This window comes from Columba livia, chromosome 16 (assembly GCF_036013475.1).
Source record: "Columba livia isolate bColLiv1 breed racing homer chromosome 16, bColLiv1.pat.W.v2, whole genome shotgun sequence".
Lineage (NCBI taxonomy): Eukaryota > Metazoa > Chordata > Aves > Columbiformes > Columbidae > Columba > Columba livia.
In genome coordinates, this window is record NC_088617.1 from 13,705,515 (window position 1) to 13,731,235 (window position 25,721).

The 25,721-nt window shown below is 46.1% G+C and overlaps 1 protein-coding gene across 3 annotated transcripts in view; it reads left to right on the top strand.

The window, feature by feature from the left end:
* Positions 1-25,721, top strand: part of MMP24 (matrix metallopeptidase 24) — a 49,517-nt gene that overhangs the window by 10,870 nt on the left and 12,926 nt on the right. For all 3 annotated transcript variants that reach the window (XM_065032600.1, XM_065032598.1, XM_065032599.1), the window contains 2 exons: positions 766-1,070; positions 18,080-18,241. In XM_065032600.1, the coding sequence (XP_064888672.1) occupies positions 766-1,070; positions 18,080-18,241 (467 nt within the window). The remainder of the gene's footprint in view (positions 1-765; positions 1,071-18,079; positions 18,242-25,721) is intronic.

The following is a 25,721-nucleotide window of genomic DNA, read 5'->3' on the forward strand; positions in this document are numbered from 1 at the left end:
TGTATTATAGTGTCTTTCATCTGTCAATCATTATACTAAATTGAGCCAGTTTCATTAAAAACTGGAAATTGCTTCTATGACATAGATATTTCATACTTCCCAAGCCAAGTTTAATAGGTCTCGAGTCTGTTATATGCACACACAAAAACCAGTCCATGAACAGCTCTTTTGAAGCTAAAGCTTACAATTATGGGAAATTTATGTGCAGTTAAACTTTTCCCCCACCCCCTTAAACTGTGGATCATCAGCTGTCATGGACTGGGTTGCACCAAACTGGCAGGTCCATCGCTCCTGTGGACTCTTAAGTGTTTTGAGTAGTCCTGAGAATTAAGCTGCTCGTATAAGTAAGGCCGTATAGTTTATTGAAAGATTTGTTTCTGAAAAAAGAATTCCAGTAGTCAGTTTTTTTCATATGCTGGGTTCCATTGTAGCACGATGATTTCAGACAAAATCCAAAGTGATTTACGTTTTTAAACTACCTTATTTAGCTGTCTGCACCAGGACTGAAAGGTTGTCAGGTTTTTAGGCAGTGATGCAAGATTAACCAAAGCATTGGGAAGATTCTTGTTAGTAAATGCAAAATGTAGTTTTGTTTGTAACTTTATTTGTAACGGCAAAACTTCGCGTGCACAAAGTAGCAGCTGCAAAAAATAAAGACTCTTTGGAGATGGAAACTGTGTAGAGGCGGCTGTGTACTGGAATGATAAGAAGAAATCTTGAATGTGTTCTGCAAATTTAAAGGATGCTTCTTTCTCATCCGCACAGTGTACACAACTATACCCCCAAGGTTGGAGAGGTCGATACGAGGAGAGCCATCCGACAGGCGTTTGACGTTTGGCAGAGAGTGACACCGCTGACCTTTGAAGAGGTCCCCTACCACGAAATTAAAAATGACAGAAAGGAGGCAGATATTATGATATTTTTTGCTTCTGGTTTCCATGGAGACAGTTCTCCGTTTGATGGAGAAGGTGGATTCCTAGCTCACGCTTACTTTCCTGGACCAGGAATAGGAGGAGATACTCACTTTGATTCCGATGAGCCGTGGACCCTGGGAAATTCTAATCACGATGGTAAGAGCACAGGTCATTTTTCAGAACAAGGATAAGTTGAATGTAGACACATTGACAGGCTTTCACCTAGAAAATATTTGGTTAGTGGAGCTTTCACCTCCCATACAGTGGTTCAAATGTTTTCTCAAACACGGATTGTATCTTCAATGGGTCAGTAATTTTATCAGTAGGTTTGTGACTCCGCACGCCTGTGTGCACGGGTGTGAATGTTGAGGTGTGAACACAAGTGTGTGTCTGCTGGCTTTTTACTTCTCTCAAGATTTGCACCATAGTTGCTACAGAAACCACAGCTCTGGCGGGGAAAGGTGAGCAAGAGAGAGTTGAGAAGTGAGACCTGGATCTCCTGGAACACTTACCAAGGGCCAATGGAGTTAGTTGTAACGGTGAACAGAAAGTTGAGAGAGTGAAGATGTTTGAATGTCAAGTTGTTTTGATCAATATTTGTTTTCCCACAGTCTGAGTGCGGTCCTAATTCCTCCCATCAGACACTGGGACTGGCTGATTTGTTAGGGAAGACTAACGTTTTTGTGATATTAAGCAGTTTCTGTGTGTTTCTAGCTTTATCTTGCTCTCTAATGGCAATGAGCACTTTCTCATCTATTTTCAAATCTTTGATTGAGAATAGTGATGACTTGCAAAAGTTTAAATTGGAAAACTACAATTTTACGGTGGCCTCGTGAGATATCACTCAATTTTCCTCTAATCTTAGTGGTTTAGGGAGCCTAAAGTGTCTTTAAACTTTTAGGGATTCAAAATCATGTTTTGAAACATGTTTTGAAATTTTATAAGGGTTAGAAGCTTATTTGGAATGTAGATATGGCTTGATTTTTTTAAAGTATATAGAAACATGGGAGCATTGTTGTGGCCATGATGTCTAAGGACGTATGCAGAGGTGATGTCTTTCATTAGACCGCACAGTCTGAAAAGTAGAAAAGCTTTCAGGCATGCAAGCCACCTTCAGGCCTGACCTAAAAGTGCCAGCTTGCTTTCCGAATGGAATGGAAATGAGAAAATCCCTGGGAGTTTTGAGTCTGTATCCATCAGATCCTATTTGAAAGGAAATGGAGCTGGCAAGTTCAGCATGGGAATGCTGATTTGTAGGGAAACAGGAATGATGTGATACTTGTCTTCTCAGGGGAAGAGAAGTGATGTTTCCTGGCGTGTTTAAATGCTCAGATGAGATGTAGGCAGAGAAGGAGAGAGGTGACAGCCCGTGGGGTGTGGGGTTATGGTGTGGCAGAGCAGCACAGCTGCTGTCTGGAAATGTTACGGATTTTTATTTCTTGGTTTGTGGCTGGAGGGCAGTTCGTGGGTTTCCCTGAGGATCGGGATTGACAGTCGGACTGAGCGCCGACCTTGTCAGAGCTGCCTCTGCGGCAGTTCGGTGTGTTTGCCCTTCACTAGCGATCTGTGCGGGTTCAGTCTGCTCTCGGGAGTTATTTCCTCCCATCTCTGGGGTGTGAGGGTCGTTCACGCACAGGATGTGACTTCCCAGGTGTGAGACCTGCGAGTGCTGGGACTGGGATAGAAGGTCCTTACGGGAAGGTGGAAGGGGAGGGTTTGACAACACGTATTTGGTTTTTCCTCTTCTCTTTTTTTCCTCACAAAAAGCTTCCTCTGATGACAAGCTTAAGCGAGATTGGGAGACAACTTAAAGACTGGCAGGGGGGAAAATTCTCCACTGGCCAGGGTGTTCTAACATATATTATCACTTTTATTTTAAAATAGTTTTTAGGATGGTGTTTGAGAGCAGTGTATACAATGAATAGAGCATCTCTTACTTTATAAAAGCAATTTCCTTGTGGTTCTTTCAAAAACATAATGTGTTTCTCTGGTGTGCTGAGTGTCATGAGTAGTGTCCTCCAAGTGCATGTAATTGGTATTTGAGGAGCCGATGTGTATGAAAATTGATAGAAGAGTTGAGATTTTCATTCCAGAGGATGAATGTTGTTTGTGTGTTTGTTTTCAAAGAACCAGGTGGCACACTCGCTTGAAAACTCTTCTAAAAAAGTCGCCAACGAGGATGTTGGGAATGGCAGGGTCCTATTTGTCCCCTCCACCTGAGGGAAGCACTGATGATCGAAAGGGAATTTCAGGTGTTGAGGATGACGGGGTAACCTGTAGTCAGAGCATTATCTATGTGAGTGTTAAATGTGAGGAATTTGGTTTTGCCCATGTTTTTAGTCTTGGTTTGGAAGTATGAAGATATCCTATCTCCTCACTGGGTGATCCAGGCCTTTTTAGGATGGATTTTCCTTCTGTGTCACTAGATCTAGATTCTCACCTCTAACAGGTCTTAAAGAGTTTCTTCTTGGTCAGAAGTTTCCTGCACTGCTGGTTTTCATTGGCAAGAAGATGTTAGCAAGGGCAATACTGTCATTTTAACAGGAGGTATTTCTTCAAATATGGTCTTGCTTGTCCTTATGACATGTGTTTTGGGGCAATGGGATTGTTCAGTCTGGAACTGAAGAAGTATCTGAATGAAAGAGTAAAAATACCTTACCAGTAGATCAGTAACAAAACTCGCGTTTATTCAGATGGAAAAAGAAACTGTTCTGGCCATTCAGCATCCATTCGATAACTGTGTAAGTCTTAAAATAGCCATGAAGTAACAATAGTATCCTTATATCAACCCACAAAATATCACCGCGTAAAACGTTCCACTCCTGACAAGAACGTGTATTGGTTGAGGGAAAATTGGAACAGTCTGCCTCAAAGCTCTCTTAGCCTTGCAGTGATTGTAAAGGTAAATCTCTGGTCAACAGAGCAGGATGCTGTAACTGGCACCCTAGGTCCTCAGAGTCCATATAATTTTGTTACAAACCGGTGTGATCTGCAGCTTTGCTTTTGTTGGTCTACATGTGTCTCGCTGTGGTGCGGCCCCTGGAGAGTTTCGGTAAGTCCGTGCTTGGGTGCAGCTCTCACCCACCAGCTGGTGGAGGGTTAGTTGGGACTGACCTACTCATTTCATTGTGCATGACCGTTGTTACACTGCTTTTGCCCCTTGTGGACAGCCGTGTCCCTTAAAATTATTGGTATAATCATAATAACTGTGATGCTGCTGATTGTCTTTCTGAGACTATGGTAACAGAGGCAGGTGCACCAGCACTGTTATTTTATGCTGTGAAGAATCATCCTGCACAGGCTTTCAAAGTGAGTGCAAGGTTTGCTTCCCCTGGATATTAGTTCCAGTTCCACTCGTGTATACAGTTCCTTGAGCTGAGTAATACTCTACTTTCAATTTGTGATTGCTGATTTATCATCTTAATTGTACTGCCTTCTCTGACATTCCCATAAGCAAGCTGTGGAAGGTTAATTTAGATGACATTATGATGAGGATGTGCAAAACCAGGCAGGGAGCTGAACTCCTGGAACAGACTTTCTGCTTTTTCTAAGTCTTGGGCCTTTTATACTTGAAATGTGCTGTAGGAACAGCTAAGCGAGCTGTGAACTGCCTGTCTCAAGGCTCACAGCCGCTGACAGACGTTGCTCACCGTAGGCAGCAAAGCTTGTGCCCAAAAGAGGGTGAACAGACTTGGCCCTGCTGGGATCTCTCTCCTTGGCTGCCTCAGTGTCTTATCTCACTTGGAGCGAGTGCAGAGGTGCTGCATGGAATCCATTACTAAATGGCCAAATCAAATATTTTCTAGCCTTCATATGAAAGTAGTAATTATATATATGTGTATCTCCAACAACAGGTTGAAAAGGAATCTTGAGTCACTGAAGTAAGTTCTGTCAGTTTAATTATCCACATTACACGTGCCTGCTCTTACACCCCTCTGACAACTCAATTTTATCCAGGTTAATTACAGGAAGTAAATTTTAATCTCCAGTTTAACACTGTGAGCAGTATCAATAACAATCCCAGGCAAATCTTCTTCATGGTCTTTTAAAGTAGAAGACCATTGCAGTTACGCACGTTGCCAACACCGTACCACTAAACATGTGGTGTCTGCCAACCCACTGCAGATACTAGCTTTATATAGATAGAGCTGCATAAAGCTATTCTCCGTATTCCTCTGTTGGTCGTGGCAATATGTGCTCTGTCACCTCCGCGCGGACCGGTGCCTGTGTCTTACCGGGGCTAGTGACTCTGGGTGATCGGGTAGTGAGGTGGACTAAGAACTGGTTGAAGGGAAGAAGCCAGAGAGTCGTGGTCAATGGGGCAGAGTCCAGCTGAGGCCTGGATCTAGTGCAGTGCCTCAGGGGTCGGTGCTGGGGCCAGTACTGTTCAATATATTCATCAACAACTTGGATGAGGGACTAGAGTGCACTATCAGCAAGTTTGCTGCTGACACCAAGCTGGGAGGAGTGGTGACACTGGAAGCTGTGCTGCCATCCAGAGACCTGGACAGGCTGGAGAGCTGGGCAGGAAAAACATAATGAAATAGAACAAGGGCAAGTGTACAGTCTTGAATCTGGGCAGGAACAACCACAGGTTCCAGTGTAAGTTGGGGAATGACCTGTTGGAGAGCTGCGTAGGGGAAAGGGACCTAGGGGTCCTGGGGACAGCAGGATGAGCATGAGCCAGGAAGGCCAATGGCACCTGGGGTGGGTTAGAAGGGGGTGGTCAGTAGGTCCGAGAGGTTCTCCTGCCCCTCTGCTCTGCCCTGGGGAGACCACACCTGGAATCTTGTGTCCAGTTGTGGCCCCTCAGTTCCAGCAGGACAGGGAACTGCTGGAGAGAGTCCAGCGCAGCCACCAAGATGCTGAAGGGAGTGGAGCATCTCCCGTGTGAGGAAAGGCTGAGGGAGCTGGGGCTCTGGAGCTGGACAAGAGGAGACTGAGGGGTGACCTCATTAATATTTACAGGTATATAAAGGGTGAGTGTCAGGAGGATGGAGCCAGGCTCTTCTTGGTGACAACCAACGATAGGACAAGGGGTAATGGGTTCAAACTGGAACACAGGAGGTTCCACTTAAATTTGAGAAGAAACTTGTTCCCGGTGAGGGTGGCAGAGCCTGGCCCAGGCTGCCCAGGGAGGTTGTGGAGTCTCCTTCTGTGCAGACATTCCAACCCGCCTGGACACCTTCCTGTGTAACCTCATCTGGGTGTTCCTGCTCCATGGGGGGATTGCACTGGATGAACTTTCCAGGTCCCTTTCAACCCCTGACATTCTGGGATTCTGTGAACTGCCACCACTGGGCTGTCCCACCTGCCGCGGTGACACCGTCTGTCAGCGTCCTCTGCAGTCCGGATTGCTTTCCAAAGCTTTCGTGTACCAGGCACCATGCTGGTCAGGAATTGCACTGAGGTGATAGTAAAAGGCTTAAAGTGGAGCAGGAATGATTTAAAGAACCTTGCTGATGGATTCTGAGGTATCATTGCCCTGCCAGGGATCACCAGAATTTTTCTTTCATCATGGCCAGGGTTGAGCTCCAAGGGTCATTGCTGCCTGTCTGGCATTCTCAGGGGGAGCAGCCGCTTCGGCTTTGTCAGGAAACAACTCCAGCTGAGTGTAACTCTAGTGTAACTCGGCTTCACAGCGCATTCCGTCACCTCACAGTTCACAGGATTCGTTTTTCAGTATCCCCTGTTCCAGGTGCTCTCCCGCACTGTGCAGTTTCGCGCCTGTATCAAGTTCTGTGTGTAAGCGCAGGATTAGCACTGTGACCGCTCCTCAGATATTGGCAAGAAACGCTGAACTTGGCTAACAGCAAGTAAACAAATATTGTAATCGTTACAACAAACATATCCCCGTTGATCCCAGTGGGTTTCTCTGGAGGCTTCTTTGGAAAGCTGCTTGTTCAGGCCTTCTGATGAAAAGCCAACCAAAAAGAGCAGCAGCGTTTGCAGGCACCGCCAGAGCTGGTGCAGGAGGTGACACCTCGGGAGTTGCTTTCAATGCCAGATCAGTACGGGAGCTTCTGAAGAATTTCTGGAGAAAAAAGGGCCTGAACCACCTTCTGGGAAGGCTTGTGTCAGGCACAGAGGGGAGGAACAGGGCAGATCTTTCTCTGTGGTTCCAGCACAAGGACCAGCATTGTTTCAGGGGGCATCTGCCTGGCTAACAGAGCCAGCGCTCCTGGAGCTGCCATCTGGCCATCGCATATGTTCAGGGACCTGCGCAGGTTTTTCAGGACAGCCAAATACTGCTGGAGCTGCCTGATTGCTCAGCAAGGTCCTCAAGGAGAAAGTTGTGATTAGAGTAGCTAATTTTGGAGGGTAGTCTTCCTGATAGCTGGCCTGTTGTACCTCTTGGTGGGGGACATATGTAGCTTTGAGCTGATGTTTAATCTGCTGGACAGTGTGTTCAGAGTGGTGTCTTCACTGGAGATTAATGGTTTTCTATCCTGACAGTATTAATATCACAAACCTTGATTCTCTTGCTGTTTGTATTCCTGTTCCTGAAGACAGGATCCTCTCGCCACTGGAATTCAGTTGCACAAACACAGGCGTTTAGCCAAGCTTTGAGAGGTAATCCTGTCCCAGCCTGGGCTGTTCTTGTTAAGAATTCAGGTGCGTCAAATTAATTTGAGCTTGAACCTGAATGTCCTGGAACTCTTTTTATTCCTGCTATGATTACGAAGTTGTTAAAATTGCCAGGGCACCTCCACATTTCCTGCTGCAGCGGTGCCCCTGCTTGGAGTGCGTTCCATTTAGATCACTGGCCCTGCCTGTATCCCTTTGGTCCATCTCGGGTGTCTTATGGAGGATGTCCTATGCTTCTGTACTCGTTGCCTTTGATGTCATGTCTGAGTACTTAAATCTACTTACTTGTTTTGAATACCTTAGAAGGACATTAGAGATGCAATATGGAAGGTTTCTTCTCAAAAAATCCACAGGTACTGAGCAATGTTGTTGTATTTTATGGACTGTGTCTACCTAGAACAGGTTCTTGTTCTACAGACTGTCTTATGGAATAGGAGTATGGCTTTCCCGGTTCAGATTCCTGGATCTTGGAGGGACAGATAATTTGAGCTTGAATGAGAAACAGTATTCAAGTACCATGCTTTTCATTCTCAGCTTCTGAAACTCAGTTTGCAGACTGGTGCTCTGGGTCAGCCGCCAGATGCTTTAGGTCTCCGCTTAGTTTGAGTGGAGCACAAGGGATGGTGCCCACACCTCCCCCATCACTGGCAGGTTTCTCCCAGCGCCTCTTTCTGTTTCTTCCCCTTTGAACCAGGGGAAGGTTGAAGTGGGCACAGTGTGAACCAGATGGGGAACAGATGTAGCTTCCTTTCTCCTGATCTGGTTTACCTTAGAGCTGCCCCCGCTCTTGGGCTCGGATGGAAGAGCAGGTAGACATGGGTGTTGGGGGCAGGACAAAGGGTGCTGCCCTTTCTGCTGCAAGATGCACATTGGAATCATAAAACCACAGCAGCACTATTGTGCGTCTACATTCTGGGTAGAGCTTTATTTCTTCAAACCTATTAGTTTCTACCTGTTGTTCTCTTTGCCTTTTTTTTTCTTCTTGCTCCTTTTCACTATTTTCATCCAGAAAGATTTTCTGGATCTCTTTGCAAAGCCAGCTTCACTTTGGTCTGTAGTGCATGGCTGAAACCAGTGATGTTTTGGTTTTAACAAGAATGGAGTGTGGTGGTTGGGGCCTCCAGGTGTCAGCAAACTGGGAAGAGTCCAGTGCAGGAGCACGGAGGTGATAAGGGCCTGGAGCAAGGAGGAACCGGGGCGACTGGGCTTGTTCAGCCTAGCGAGGAGGAGGAGGATGGGGAGGAAGCATCTAACTGAGGGGATTTACAGGGAGGACAGAGCCACACTCTGCTTGGAGGTGAACAGAGAAAAGAGTGAAGGGCAATGGGCACAAACTGCAACAAGGAAAACCCTGCCTGGGCAGAAGGAAGATAATTCTTCAGCAGCAGCGCATTCAACGCTGGGCTGGTTGATGCCCTGAGCAACCTGCTGTAGTTTTGAGATGAGCCCTGTTTGAAGCAGAGAGTTAAACTCGACCTCCAGACGTGCCTTTCAATCCGAGGTTTTCTGTGGTTCTTTAGCATTGCCTAACAGACAGAATTTTAATTCCTAGAACTTAAGAGCAAATTGGAGTTACTACTCGTGGCAGCTCTGAGCTGTTACAAGGTACTCAGCTCATAAAATTATCTTTTTTATCACCAAATTCCCTTCTAAAACCAGGGATCTTTTAATGCTGAAGTTAAAAGGTAGCTGGCAATATTTTTTGCCAGATGTTTTGACATTTTTAAGTACCACCTCTTACTGCTACCTTGTTAAAATGCAAGAATAGACAAGGTTTCTGTAAGGACTTCCTAGATGAATCATCTAAACGCTGAATGTGTGTTAAGCACCAATATAAACCAGATTCTCTAGTATCGAGGTGTATGCGTAAGTAGATTTGGCATTTTTTTTACCTGGTCGGGTAGTTCTTTATTATCAAAGACTTCCAAGTGTTTCCAGTTGCTTTGGAAACATTGCCGACTAAACGTTCTCTTATCCTATTTGATTTGTTTGATGGCCATCACGATGTTTTGTGTGGAGGGAGGGGACAAAGAGGAATGAACAGCCAGTTGTTGCTGCTTTTTTTGACATTGTCTTGGTCTATCCACTTTTCTAGGCTGACTTTCTATAATAATAATAATAATAATAATAACTTGCAACCCGCTTGTTTGACTTGTACGGGCACAGTGCACGCTGGCTGAAAACCCAAGTGTGGCCTGAATCCGGTACCTTCACCCAGCACATTGCCAGAACTTGGTAGTCTTTTATCCTCGATTCATTATTATTTCCTCTGCATTTTGTCTTGCTTTCTGTCTCCTTTCTTATTTTACCACTTTTTTCACGCTTGTTTTCTATGGAAATGCTGAGGCCAGCAAAGCCAGTTTATAAAGTATCAGTATAACGAGCAGCTTGACAGAGAGCACGCGTACTCGCAACATGGTGCGCTTATAATCTTTGTGCTATTTGGCTGTTAAATACTTTTTAAAATGTTCTTTCTCTGATTTCTCAGGTACGGAACATCTCCACATCTAAAGACTTTTGTTCTAACAAATGGCATTTTGAATCCATCATTATTTTTCAGGCTTCTGGCACTGTTGTTGAAAAGGAGCATCAGTATTTTTCAGTGCGAAAATCAGAGCTGCTTTGAAGTTACCCACGTGTGCTTTGACTCGGAAGACCTGTTCTCTGAAAGGCTTTCATATAGATGTTGGAAGTGGTGCACAGATTGTATTAAAATTTCAGTTTATTCTATCAAGTCTTTTAATGATACTTCACCAGGTCACGCTGTCGGTCAGTACTTTTGCTCATTGAAGGAGACCAGTTCAGCGTTTGGTCTCTACAACATACCTACTTAACGTTGGTTCCATCCTGTAACTACTCAGGGAGACTTGTTCCCATAAACCAGAGTTCTCTAAAATCACCTGCTAACATTGAACCAAATTTGAGCAACCGTATAGACACGCGGGCTCACAACAGCCAGCCACAGTAAAGAGAAATAAAATCAGGTGGCTTTAAATCGGCAACAATTTGAGGCATGTCAGTCTAAACACCCAAGGCTGTAAATAGAGCACTTGCAAATTAAAGGTCTTTTGTGAAAGCGAAGAGAGGAAGCTGGCCTGCACCTGCGGAGGATTGGCTGCAGATCCTTCTTCTTTGCTACCGGACAGCATCTCTGTAAGTAGTGCTTTCTTTTCTTGTAAATGTTGTCGTTATACACACATAGGAGTGACATTACAGTCCTGCTGTGCCAGGGCAGCCTGGATTTGAAAGTACAGTACGGACAGTGATAATTATTGATTACAGCTGAAATTCATTAATAAGGATCACCTGCAAATTCCACTTTCAAAACAATGTGCTTGTAAATACACCTGATGTTCACAGTGTTCTAGAAAGAAAATGATTTTCCAGTGCTTTTGTCAGTGATTGTTTAATACACAGTATGAATGTGGTTGTGTAGGTATTTGGAATGCTATTGATTCTGTATAATCAAAGTGAAATATTTTACTTCTTTCCGCAGAGAATGAGATGCTCTGAAATTCCTAGGAAGGAGCCAATAGGGATCAAAATTATGTCTCATTCCCTTAAAAAGGAAGAAAAACCCAACTGCCAAGAAGGCAGGTCATGAGAATCAAGGTGAGCCAAGAAGTTCTTTGTGCTGCCTGCCTTTGTAGAGCAGAAACAGATGATGTGAGGCGAGCCAAAATGCAGCAGTATCTCTAATAAACTTGCTGCATTCCCTTTGCTGAAGGGGAGAGCAGTAAAATAACAGGCGTTCAGGAAGAGAATAAATAAAAATACAGATTAGCAGGTGGGTTGGACTGGATGACCTCCAGAGGTCCCTTCCAACTCCAGCCAGTCTGTGATTCTGTGTTTAATCCTTGAAGAGTTTGCTGCTCATTGCAGCGCCAGCACTGAAATGTCACCCAGTCCTCTAGATCTTGACATCACAACCAAGTGACAGGCTTGGGAGGTGTTTAAACTACTTTTTGTTTTTTTCTCTCTCCTGTTTCTGAAGAACACGAGATTTGAGGACACGTTAACTAGTACTCCTTGCCCGCTCTACCCAAATCCACCATGAATTCTCATTGAAGCAGGGGGAACGTCTTTTACATCACTGTTCTCTTACTTCTCAGTCCTGCTCAGTCTTTGCAGCCCTGTCAGGAACTTTCTGTGTCTGGAGAGGACAAGGACAATCTCTGTCCTAGGTACAAAACACCCTCTTTGTGGCAAAGAGCTGCTCTCGTAGCGTCCAGAACAGCACCTGCTCTGTTGCCAGCACTAGGACTTAAATATAATTTCAACCTGACTGGCAAAAAAAGGTTCCCAAACAGCGCGAACTGGTTTGTACCCACGCTGTGTGTGCCAGGAACGCTTTGGAACACGCTGGGCCAGCTGCAAAATCTGTTTGGTTTTGGTTTGGTTTTTTGTAGTCACCTTCCAGTTGTTCCACAGCTGGGGCAAGTACTAAGTTCTGTTTCTAGACCAAATCATATTTAAATACTTTAAAAAAATAAAACCACCAGCGTAGTTTTGGTTTAAGACTGATAGAATAAAAGTCTTATCTACATTTTCCATGCTTTTATGAGTATTTTTCTTTTCTTTACCATCTCTTCTGTCAGCCTAGGGAATGATACGCTATAGGCAAATGATATGATGTAGGCAAATAGGAATTTTCATTTTAAGATTGGTAATGCTTTGGTATTGAATTGCTTATTGAATTACAACCTACACTTTGGAAAGATAAGGCACCGTCTTTGAGCAGAACACTCTGACTCCAGCGCCTGTGTCAGGTGTGTGACACAACCAAGAGGCCTCGTTCGCTTGCTCGCTGCCCTTTGGGGACAATAAGGCAAACCACCTGTCTTTTGTGATGATTACAACACAATGTGGTTGTGTGTCCTGCAGTCACTCATCTCATGGAGATCAGTTTGTTAAAGTGGCTGCAGCACAATTTCTGTTCAGACTGCATGTTACTCCCTTTTCCTCCAGTGAGGCTGTTTAAAGACACTCTTGAGTTTTCACGAAGTCCTTAAGATATTAATCGCTACATTAATAACGATACTAGTTTATGAACAAAACTAAACCTCTAGTTCTTTTTAACGTGTACTTTTCTTCCTTTCTAGGTAGGAAAGCTGTTTTCCACATCTCATTTGACGCAAACAAATGGACGAGCAGTATCACCACTTCTTCAGGGTCTTCAGAAGCTTGAAAAGCTTTTCTTGAGCTGCGCCTGTCGTGGTGAATGGAGGAGTGCAGAACAATGACACGTTCTTCTGCTGAGCCGTTCAGTCCTCCCAGGCCTGAAGGTGCAAGAACCAAGGCATAGCTTAGAGTAGCCCTAAAGCTTCTTTAAGTTGTGCTTGGAAAGCAGGTGTTTCTACATGACAGTTGGAGTGGAAGGGAACATTTTGGTGTGTTTAAAGCACGTTTAGTTCACACCAGCTTTTCTGTAATTATCCTAGGCATGCTATTGTCACAACCAATGATCTGATTCCTTCAGTATCATTCTTTAATAAAATTTCAACATTTAACCTTCCTATGTCTTTATGTGTGAGTAAACTGCAGTGTGTAGATGTGTTGCCATGTTCATAAAATATAAAACTAACATGACAAAGGTCAGAGATGTACAGTTGTTTTTTTATTATTAATCAGATAAACACTATTATTTGTACTTGTGTTGTCTTAGAAGCTCTGTCCTGCATTTTCACTGTGCTGGGTGCTCTACAGAGCCCAGCTACTCTCATTGCAGCTTCTTATACAGCTGTCGTGCTCAGGGATACACACTGGCAGTAATACCACAACATTGCCATAATAGTATCCCTGTGACCTATTACTGTCAACTGAGAGGCATTAAATGAGTGTTTTCTCTGACCTCCAGCAATTGGATACCCTACTACACAATGAGTGATTAGCCAAATAAAATGTTTTGATATGGATTTTCATGATTAAAATGGATGCAACTACAAGAAGGCGTATGCTAGCAGTTTCGCAAATGAAAACCTTTCTCAAGATGTCTGTTTTCTGATTGAACAGCTGTTTTTCCAGCTGAAGATGAAAATCAGAGAAGCAGGAGTGATGGAGTTCATGACGAGGAGGAAGATCATCCATAGATCAGTTTATCTGTGACTACATTGTTCTCTGTGTTGTTGCAACAAACCGTGTGTTTCTTACCTCTGCAGGGAAAGGTATTATATTGTAAACAATTTGAGAGTGCTTAACCAAGAGCTGGTTTTGATGTGTGATTATATTGCAATTTAGCTCAACTGGGAATACATCACCTAACAGGAGGTTTATTCTGAGCACAAATTTAGATTATTTTTAATTAAGAAAATTCAACTAAAAAGTATGTTTCAGGTTGTGGGGAGTATAGAGCTTTTAAGCTGGATGCCAGATAAGCAGGGCATTCAGACAGTTTGGTGTAGTAACAGGTGATGCTTTTATATTGTTATAAGTGTGTCCTCAGGTATAACTTTCTCAGGTGATAACTTTTTGGTAAGGAAAACACATCAGCAACTTTAAAGCAAAATTAACTGTGTTTGTTTATGTTTTAGCATAGCAGGTCAAACTGTCTCACCCAATGAACCAACTTAGGAAGCTACCCCAGTTTTCCAGGCTCATCCTCTCTCTGGTGCTCGTTGGTGGCCTGGATGCCTCCTGAGAATCGGGAAGGAGCAAGCTCAGGCCGGTCTCTGACCAGACCTGGTTATTTTGTACAGATGGTGCATAGGAGCATAAATTGTTGCATTTCTCTTGGGACCATTCCCTGCACATATAAAGCAAGGGTGGTCCATCCTTCTTCACCCTTCTGTCTTACCGAGGTGGCTGTTACACACTGAATACAAGTTTTACATGTTACTTGGTCTTGCGGGATGGAGTTGAACAGGAAATTAAGGAGCTTCATCTGGTTGCCTGACCTTGTTTCTGTATGAGTAGCGAAGTATCAAGCTGGGCTGTTTGTTCTCCCTTCTGAATCTTGCTCCAAGAAGATGGGCATGATTAAAAGTGCTGTTTGGATGTGAGCTGTGGAGAACATGAAGGTCAGAGGCCTCACTGCACATTCAAGAACCAACAGAAACAATGGGGGGGTACCGGCTCCTGTCAGGACTGCTCCGGTCGGCTGAGTGGACGGTTTCAAACAGCAGCGGGTCACAGAGCACAAAGAGCCACCGCAGCTGCCAGCTCGGGCTGTGCGAGGAGATAAGCGCACTCAGGCAAGGCTTTCACACCTTGATGTTTTCTTTTCAGAGCAAATCCTAGCCCACCCTTTGAAAAGAACATTGACAACGTTTTTCCTTCCACGCTGTGAAGTTCTGTACCATTTACAAAAATAAGCTCTTCCACTCCAGTGTTGACCTGTCCTCTGGCTGTGCTGGAACTGGGAAGGCCCATCTCTCAGTGAGTCCCATTTCCTCTAGATGCAAGGCAGCAGAGCTCCCCAGTCACAATTTTCAGTGCTCTGTGGCATCCTCACACGCAGCTGTCGGTCAAAACGGTGTTGTAAAACAGGACAGCAGCAGCTGTTTTCCGTAGTTGTCTGTATCTCCAGATACAGGTATTTCTTAAGGACAACTAGGAAAAGGTGCATTTCTGTTCCATAGCGGGAGAGCTGGCCAGGCGTGGTTGTTGACGTGCTTCCTCAGGTATGAGCCATCATCTTTCTGGGCTTAGTGATCATCTCAGATCTCTTCCTAGTTGTCTCACAGGTGATCAAGGAACCAGCAAAACCGTGTGATCTGCTGGACCTGATGCTTAAAAAGGAAGAACTGATGGGTAGTGTGAAGATCAGTAGCATCCTTGGCAGCAGCAACCATGAGGTGGTGGAGTTCAGGGTATGTGTCAGAGGGGACAATACTGAGGTCACTACTGTTTAATATCTTCATGAATGACCTCAATGATACATCCAAATGTACCCTCAGCAAGTTCAAAGGTGACACAAAATTTGGAGGAGTGGTTGATGTACTAAATAGTGATGCTGCTATTCAGAGAGACCTCGAGAGGCTGGAGGAATGGGCTGACAGAAACTTAATGAAGTTGGGCAAAGAGAAATGCAGAGCTCTGCCCATGGGCTTTATTGGTGGCTGACAGACTGGAAAACAGCTTTGCAGAACCTGGGGGTCCTGGCAGACACCAGGTTGACCCTGTGTCAGCACTGTGCCCCCGCAGCACAGAAGGCCGAGAGCGTCCAGGGCTGCGTTAGGAAGAGCGTTGCCAGCAGGCCGAGGGAGATGATCCTTCCTTTCTTCTCAGCACATCTGGAGTGCTATGTATGGGCTTCCCAATACAAAAACCTTGAAATTCAAAACCTGACAATGCAGTCCTGGACAACCTGCTCTACTTGACCTTGCTTGAGCTGGGAGTACGGACTAGACAAGCTCCAGCGGTGCCTTCCAACCTCAGCCATTCTGTGAGTCTGTGTGATTCTGTTTTCCAGCTGTAAAGTGGGCTGGCATTTGTTTTGGGCAGAAACAAGTGACTGAAGGCTATTTAAGACTAATTTAAATGACGATGGTGTCTGATCTTACATTCCTAATAAAGGTTTAACACATAGAGGTGAGTAACTTACATAGATTTGTATGTAGATTTACATAGAGACAAGTTCTTGACATGCTGTCTGGGATGCTTCAGCAAGAGGGAAAATGCCACCAAATTGGTGAGGGAAAAGGTCTCCAAGCACGTGGGCTCAGCCTGTGAGCCTGTGGTGAAAGTCGACTTTGGTGAGGCTCTTCTGATACAAGTCAGCTCTGTCCTGAGGGATTTCTGCCATGGACTTCCATGTGTGGGCGGTTGTGGCAGCAATGAAAATTATGCTTTCATGAGCATTCAAGTGATATTAGGAGAGTAAGTCCATTTATTTTTCAGCAGGTCCTTGGGTCTTTTAGTAGCTTTTGCAAATTGCTGCATCTTCTAAGCCTGAGTGGTTTTGAAAACCCATGAAGAGTGATCAGTCCTCCAAACTTTACCATGAAACTACTTAATGCATTTTACACTACGCTGTTGCATGTTTTATTGACTTTATTGACAGCAGATGAGAAAAAAATTATCAAGTCCCCATTTGGATTTCCCAAATACAGAAATTCTGGAATTTTAAATACATACATGGCTAAATTTTAGCCCACATATGTATTTGAACATATGCATTTGAACACATATTTGAAATGCATTTGTATATTCGTATATCTTAACATGTCTTGTGTATTCAGGTGTTTACGCCCTCCAGCTCACATGTTTAGACCATTTAACCATTTTGTTGGGGTATGTATGACCAGTTGAGCACTGTTGGTTACTGACTTGAGGTATCTTGAGATGCTGGCAAAGGACCCGGCTGTGAAGACTTACAGGTGCCCCAACCTAGGGTGTCGTGTTTTTATGGGTACCAGTGAAGCAATAACTATTTAAAAAGTGGAGGTGGCTCTATGTGAATCACTGTTGCAACTCCTGTTCTAAGGAGAGCTCAGCTGTCTACACAAAACGGGACTTTGTTACGTCTAAGACAGGTGCAGTCTGGAGATGCAGTGGAGGTGTGCTGCTTGGAGATGCTGCAAAGCAGCCATCGAGCTGCCGCTGCCAAAGTGCCAAGTGCCTTGCCAAAAAAAGCAGAGAAACCTGATTCAGGCAGAATTGAGGGCTCAGGCATTTTATTGGTGTGGGGAGACTGGCATCTGTCCTTGTTGGCTGCCTCTTCATCCCTCACACAGCATGGCCCATGTCAAGGTGCCCTCATGGAGCAGGACATCCAGGGACCACAGTAGATCAAGGAGATGAGGGTCCCAACTCCATGGGACTGAAGAGGAATACATGCCTGTAACACAGAGTGGAAGGTACCCCTGCTCCGCACTCCTTCCAGCTTCTGGACCAGACAGGGCTCCTGAACCTCCTGTGAGGAGCATGTCCCTTCTCTCCTTCCTCCTCCTCCTTCCTCCCATTGGGATCCAACCCAGCCTTTCCCTGTGTGGCTCTGCAGGATGGTGGTGCTGGTGCTCACGTCCTCCCGCAGACACAGCAGTGCCAGGAGTCCAGCAAAGTAAAAGCACGTTGAGGAGCCTGTGCTAGAGGAGATGGGGTTGTCCCAGGTACTACATGAGTGTCAGCCCTGGTCTCCTCTGTCCTTCCTCCTGTCCTACCAGGTGCCTTACAGATCTCCTGTAGGATTTGGTAGTCCAGCTCAGGTCAGAGCACAGCACCGGAAGACTCAGAAGGAGGACAAAGCTCCCTTCCCACACTGGCAGTGCTCTCACCTCTCCTGGCAGCTCCCCGTGAGGAGGCAATGGTATCAGAGCCGTCTGTTTTGTTGGCCATTTTCTGTAAAGCCTCCACAAAAGAGTCTGCAGTTGTATCCTTTCGCTCCATGCACCCTGGCTGAGGGTGCTCATGGGGATGGGTGCTCATGGGCAAGGAGCCTCCTGCACATTCTGTGACAACGACCATAAAACCTGCACGGACTTTCAGGACTAAAACCACCTCAGGAGCTGACCCTGGCACTGTGACCTGCTGTGCAATAGGACAGCTAAGAGTTTGCTTCTTGCTTTACGAGGAAGTGGGGCTTGGGGTTGCGTCAGGCTGTGGCTGTGTGCTAACCCGGCTGTCCCTTCCTTCCACAGGGAACGATCTCTTTCTGGTGGCCGTCCATGAGCTGGGACATGCGCTGGGGCTGGAACACTCCAATGATCCCAGTGCTATCATGGCTCCTTTCTACCAGTACATGGAAACACACAACTTCAAACTGCCCCAGGATGACCTCCAAGGAATTCAGAAAATCTATGGTGAGCAACGCTGTCTACTCGTCTACTTACACTGAGCTCGAGTCTAGTGAGCATTTCACAGCTGCAGACAGGTAGCCCCCAAAATGCTCACAGCTGGTGGGATTTCCTGCATAGCTGAACCATGAACTGTTGAAAGCCCTTGATCCACAGCCAAGGGTCAAACAACTGTGCTGGTGGCAATATCTTTGCACAAGTCAGGGTAACCAAAGGTCTCTGATCTCGCTGCTGCTCCATCCCTCGCTATGTCCCTGATATCAAGGAGCACTAGAAAGGGTAAAACAGGCAAACAGAGGGGAGGAATGTGAAGAACACAGAACATCAAGGAAAGGTAAAAGGTGTTTATGCACTCATTTTTTTCTCCATATATAGAAGGCACAGAAAAAAAAAAAGTTTGGATCTTCTTAGGGAAGACTTGACTTCTTTTACTCTTCAGCTGAATGTTGTTGTACAACATGTGCCGGAAAGATACGGGCTTAAGGAAAAGAGAGAGCAAAGGAGGTGGATGGATTATGGGAGAAAACCGAGGGGCTGGAGGTGATGTGGCACCGTGTGACAGGGTCACGGATGCCAGGGTGTGAGGACAGGGATTTTCAGAGAATTATTGGCTGAAGGAGGCTCTGGGAGCAGAGGGAAACACAAGTTTTAGGAGCCACAGTGAAGGGGAGGCTGAGCTGGAAGATGCTAATGGATACGGTCGGTGGCAGCCCATGGAAAACAGGTTTTGTCAAACATCCCTAATTTCATTGTTTGAGGAAAGTTTGACAGAGAGGTTACTTAAAAAGTGTAGCATAGAGCAACTATGCTATGTCGCTATGCAAGCTGCTTGACCTCTGGAGTCAACTATTAGTCCCCAGTACTGGTAAAGCAGATAATAGATGAATAAAACCTGAAAAAAACCTTATAAAATGGTTCTCAGTGGGGAAGCTGGTGTTCCTAAGGGATTGCTGCTGGGATCAGTGGCACCTGACACTAGTTCACATTTACATCAGTGGTCTGCCAGTGAATTTTAAATTACTGCCAACAGAATTTGTGCCAAGACCTATAAGACTCGAAAGCAGCACAGCAAGACTTCCGAGGTCTAAGATATATGTCAATTGTTTCAATCTGATTATTTCGGGGCGGGGGCGGGGGGGGGACGGGACTGGAATGAGATTTGTGTGTTCAAACGTAGATGCCTAAAGAAGAGAAATCTCTTTCTGGGCCAGTTTCCCTCCTCTCTGGACAATGGGAAAAACGGGCATTTGTACAGTGCAGTTGGTTCATCTCACCGTGAGGCAGATACCCAAGTGAAGTCCAGCATTAAGATAAGTCCAGCATGAGATGGCTTGAGGTACACCCAGGGGGAACTGGCTCTTCACACCCGTGCAGCTGAAGATTTCTTTGTATTGTTCGTTACCGGGATGAAGTTGCATGGCCATTGTCATATGGTATGTCACATGGCATACTTTAACATAGTATGTGTTCAAATACTCAGGATAACAAACTCTGGATGGTTTTGAAATAAAGTGCTAGTATTAAATTTGCATTAAATAATATACCTAAGTTTTCATTTTTGAAAGCTGCTAAAATGGCATTACACTGGTTCTATTTTGAAATTTTGAATTAGTTCCTGTGGACTTTAACTAATCAGAAAGAAAAAAAACCTTAATTTATTGCTGACAGCAAAAGTGCAATCAAGAAAAAATTACTGGTTTCTGTTTTCAGATACCACTTTGGAAAGGGAGCAGATAAGGAATTGACAGCCGTGCTGCTTCACATTAGTGGTTCAAACCAGGATCAGCTGTGTCTGAGCTGGGCCCAGCGCTCCCCCAGCACAGCCTGGGCCGGGCCCAGGGCCCAGGCCTGAGCTCAGCTGGGGCTCCTGGGCCTGTGGGTGGGGGTGCAGGTGACACTGGTCAGGGACATTAAGGCCTGTTAGTGTCCTCAGGGCCCTGACGGTTTGTGAGAGCACCGATGGCGTCTCGTGCACCGCTGTGCCGAAGCAGAGGGCTCAGCAGCACCGCTGCGCTGCCGCTCGTTTGTCACGTGTAGTGACATTAAACTTCAGCCACGTACTGTGTTAAGATTCTCTGTTATGCAATATAATGTGCTTAAAATTTCAGCTCAGCTTGAAAAAAAAAGCAGCGTGAATGAATTACTGCCCAGTGCAGGCAGGAATTAGGAATTAGTTTGTTGGCTGTCGTGGAATCACACAAGAGTCTTCCCTGAGTCCTGCGGGAGAAGCAGCAGCTTCTGCAGTAGGAGCTTTGGTTCCCCAGGTAGAGATTTCAGCCCTTAGCACAGAGTTATGGTCTAAAAACTCAAGTTGGGTTTAAAACTGGGTTTTACTCTTACGGTTCACAAAGAAAAGATGGAAAATGCATGTTGTGTTTCTCCCTGGAATTGGAGATACGAAAACAGATCCTTTCATCTGATATCCTTACGGCTGAGGAAGGACTGCTGAAATATCCTTTTTGTGGCATTAGCAGGAATGTTCAACTGACATATTCAGGGAAACAAAAATGCAATTTGAAGTTAACTTGGCCAGTTCTGTCAGGGATAATAAAAAGTCCTTCTTCAAATATGTTAATAACAAAAGGAGGGGCAAGGAAAACCTCCATTCTCTGTTGGACTTTGAGGGAAATATAGTTAACAAAGATGAGGACAAAGCTGAGGCAAATTTGCTGATGACACCAAGTTGGGAGGGAGTGTCGACCTTCTGGAAGGCAGGAGGGCTCTGCAGAGGGATCTGGATAGACTGGAAAAATGGGCTGATTCCAATGGGATGAAGTTCAACAAGGCCAAGTGCCGGGTGCTGCACTTTGGCCACAACAACCCCCTGCAGCGCTCCAGGCTGGGCACAGAGTGGCTGGAGAGCAGTCAGGCAGAAGGGGACCTGGGGGGACTAATGGACAGGAAGCTCAACATGAGCCAACAGTGTGCCCAGGTGGCCAAGAAGGCCAATGGTATCCTGTCCTGTATCAGAAAGAGCGTGGTGAGCAGGCCAAGGGCAGTGATCCTTCCCCTGTGCTCTGCACTGGGGAGGCCACACCTGGAGTATTGTGTTCAGTTCTGGGCCCCTCAGCTCAGGAAAGAGATTGAAGTGCTGGAGCGGGTCCAGAGAAGAGCAACACGACTGGGGAAGGGACTGAAACACAAGACCCATGGGGAGAGGCTGAGGGAGCTGGGGTTGTTTAGTCTGGAGAAGAGGAGGCTTAGAGCTGAGCTCAGCACTCTCTAGAACTACCTGAAGGGCAGTTCTAGCCAGGTGGGGATTGGGCTCTTCTCCCAGGCAGTCCGCAATAGGACAAGGGGCCATGGGCTTCAACTCTGCCAGGGGAAATTGAGGCTGGAGATTAGAAAGCAATTCTGTGCAGAGAGAGTGGTCAGGCATTGGAATGGCTGCCCAGGGAGGTGCTGATCTCACCGGCCCTGGAGGTTTTTAAACTGAGATTGGACATGGCACTTAGTGCCATGATCTAGTAAACGGACTGGAGTTGGACCAAGGGTTGGACTTGATGATCTCTGAGGTCTTTTCCAACCCAGTCGATTCTGTGATTCTGTGATATTTTATTTCCGCAGTGCCAATCTGCTTTGTTGTGCCTCGGGAATGCCAAAAGCTACCAGAGCACCTGTCCAAAATCAAATCCTCCTGCTTTCTTGCTGCTTTGATGTTATCTTCAGTGCAGCATGTGCTCAACATGTATTATTTAGGAATCTATTATGCAGAATAAGTCAGAGCCAGAGCCACTGCCTGGCCTATAACATCTTTTTTTTTTTTAATAAATTCAATTAAAACTTCCAATTTTTCATTCCACTCAAGTTGCTAGAAAAAACAACAGAGGCTCTACAAAAGCTTAAATCCATTTTGTCTCCTTTTGAGAATGATGTGTTTCAAATGTACTTTTATGTTGTATCTGTGTTTATCCATTAGAAAAGAAATATGTCTAAATCTGTCATATAATGATTTGTTGAATTATTAAGTTATTTTCTGCTGGATTTATTTCAAAACTCACCTAAAGAGACAGTAGCTGATGTGAACTCCTGTTTGTGCTTCATGCTGGTTAGTATGGGGTCAATGTTACGTCCACTTATGGGCTAACGATGAAAAGGCCAGCAGCTCACCGTGTGTGACAGAGCAGACTGTAAGACAAGTCAGCACTATTTCTGTCTTCTGATAGTGCTTCTGGTAGTGTGTTCCGTGATAAAATGAGGAAGTATCATACTGTTCTTTGCACTTCTTTTTCAGGTGGCTATCTCCCATTGTACTTATGTACCCGTGTCACAATTGACATGCCCAGGAAGGAATTAAACTGGCAAAAATAACATTATGTCGGTCCCCTGAATATTCTGTTGAGTTGACTGCCTCTTTTAATTTTGCTGGTGCTGAAGTCAGGGCTGCAGTGCAGATAGAGAAAGGAGACAAGCTCAGCTGTGGCCTTGTCCCACAGCACACACTGCTCATCCATCAGCACTGGTTCTCCTGTTCTTCACGTCCTGCCCTTTAGCAGTTGACAATGAAACAGTCTTTCATGTTAGCAGTGACTCTTCTGACACGATGTCTGGGGAGCAGAGGGGTTGACATGATGTGCAGGAAAACACTCATGTCTACACAGATGCCTGGAGCTGGTAAGCCAGGCTGTTACCTTTGAGGCCCTTTCAAAGCCTAAGGTCACAAAGGAAAGGTCTCCTCATCGCTTAAAGATAGACCAAATCATTAAGCGTGGAGAGAACCTCAAGGATCTGCGTCCTCATTGAGGATGTGTCAACCTCACACATCTTTTCTGCAGCTCAGGAGCAGAGTTCCCAGCCCAGTGTACATGCTGCATCCATCCCTTGAGGGCTGAGGTCCTGGGTGGTCATGAAACCACACCAGCCCTTGGCCAAGGAGGTAGACAGCAGCAGCTCTGGCATCCAGGAGCCAGATCAGCAGGGCACAGTGTCCGTGAGCAAATAGCACCTTGTGCCGGCCTCAGTACACACGGGTTTCACAGCCTCCCTCCCCTTTTCCCAGTGGAGGCCCATGGAGCAATCCCAGATCCTTGTAACCTATGTGTATGTGTGAGATGGCTCATGAGGAAACAGCAGAAAAACCTGGTGCAAAATGTTCCACGTCATGACACTGCATTGTGAGTGAGACCATCAGAGCAGCTTTGCTGTTGTGCAGAACCTGGACATGTTAGGCCTGGGGCTGTTTTCTGATAATGTCCTCTTGAACTTGGGAAGAGAACAGAGTAGCATCCAAGACCTTATCTATAGAAGCTGCAAGATCTGTGACTTTTGGGTCCGTACGCCGTGGTGCTGTACTTGTAGGAGGGCAGGGGAAGGAAAAAGTGTGGCAGTAAGAGAGCTGGAGGGATCTGCCCTGGTGCCACATCCCTGGCATGTTGCAGAGATTCAACACTCCTTCTCTATGTTACATCCCCTCATTTGCACCTGTCATCCTGGCTGTGCTGAACCCAGGAGGAAATACCAGAGTCACCTCTGGTGCATCCACCGAGTCTCAGCCGCTGTATGCCAGGTCTCCATTCCTCCGAAAAGCAGGCAGGGAGTAACTGCCTGGTTCCCGGTGCTGTCCTTGTGGCCCACCTGCCCGTGGAGAGCTCACCCATGTCCCCACCAGCCCTGGTGTGAGGGGAGGGAGCCGATCGTGCTGACCGTCCTGACAAAGGGGGAGCTGGGGGCCCCACCTCTCCTGGGAGGTTTCTCAGCTGATGGAGAAACACTGCTTTATGTTCTGGCTGGGTGTGAAATGTTTCTCTCATCCTACAGATCTCTCTGAGTATAAAAAAATGTTCTGGTTTGCAGTGGAGCATGTCAGGCTTCCTAAAGCTTTGCCACGGGGGGAGCTGGGCTGCAAGTACCATAGCTGGAGCATCTTGCAGAGCCCCAAACTCTCATCATTTGCCTCCCTAAGCCTGGGAATTTTGGACTCAGTTTTCTTGCACCCAAAGCAGAGAACCCAACCACAAGGTGAATTGCCTGGTTGGAATGCCGAGGAGAGCATTCCTCTTGGCTTCAAGCAGGGGTTTCAGGCATGGACAGTTGTCTCCCAGGTGAGTGCTCTGTCACCTGGATGGCTGCTGGTCATCCAGAGGAGAACGTCTATGCGAGACGGGCTCAAGAAACTTTCCTGCCACCCAGTGATGATCACGAGGGCCACGACTGCCCAGCCACTGGGGGTGCTGGGGGTGCTGGGGCTTATTCTGCAGACCAGAATGCACTGGGGTGCAATGTGGACAGGTTTATTGAGTAAGCAAGGGAAGTGAGTCCTTCCTGAGCTCTGAGCTGTTGTGAATAGACCGTCTCTTGTCCCTGAGACAGCTTGTTGGCAGCCACCTCATTTAACATGAACAGGAACCTCTCTCCACCACCTTGGAGTCTGCAGAGCAGCCAGGTGGGTTTCTCTCACTCTCCCTGGCTCATTTGGATCCTGATTTGAAAACGTGTGCCTGGACAGCTGGTGCAGCCCTGCAGAAACATGCAGGCAGCTCAGCTTTGTACAACCAAGAAACCTCTGTGTGTTAGTCAAAACCCCTGCCTGCCTGTAGTCTGGATGATCATTCTAGTCTTGGAGTGAATATTAAGAAGATAAAGACAGGCCTTTGTTTGCAGGTGGATCGATTTCTCCCCTGATCTGAAAGGAAAGGGCATCCTGTGCCCTTGCAGGCTTGGAGAGCCCCCTGGCTCGCCTGGCGCTGCTGTGACGGTGCTGAGCCGGGCAGGATGCCGAGCCTCCAGGCAGGTGTTGTGCAGTTGAGGGAACACTCTGTCAATAGCCAGGAGGACAGTACAATTATATTTTGTCCTCAACTATCGACACAGTGGCTCCTAAATGCCTCCTCTCTCTGTGTTATCTTCACAGGTCACCTTGGTATTCAGATGGTCTACGACAGAGGAAGCATGAAGGGAGGAGGCTAAGTGCCAGTGGTGGAAGTCACACTCTGAAGGTGATCTGCTGTGACCCAAAAGCTTTCTGACATATTCTTTGCCTTGCTTGTGATAGAGAGGAAGAAAATCTTCTTCTCCACACAGTGTCTGTAAAGTCCCAGCAAGTTACTTTCCTCCAGAACTCAGAGTTTCCAGCTCCAGGAGGTTTCTTACCTGCTTCCTGTGTGGAAGTGGCTGCAGGTTCATGCGATGTGGGGTTCGGCTCTGGTGCTGGGATCACATGCAGTAACTAGTGACTGGGTTCAGGCCCAATTGCAGACCCATGCGATAGCCTCTCTCACTTAATTTTTCTCTCACTGAGGTTTGCTCTGACTGATTTTCTGAAGTTGCTTGGGAACACAGTGATGGAGGCTGTGATTTGCATGCGATGCTGCCTGGTTAGTGATATCGGTGGTGGGTGTAATCATTTCCTGTACTAAATGCCAAGGTGACAGCAGCTCCTAAGTAACTCTTTGTTCACACGGTCATCTCTGCTGCTCATAAACCTGTTATATCCTGCCTTTAGCCATCTGCTTTGGAGGGAGGTCACTGTGATGAGATTCTGGAAACT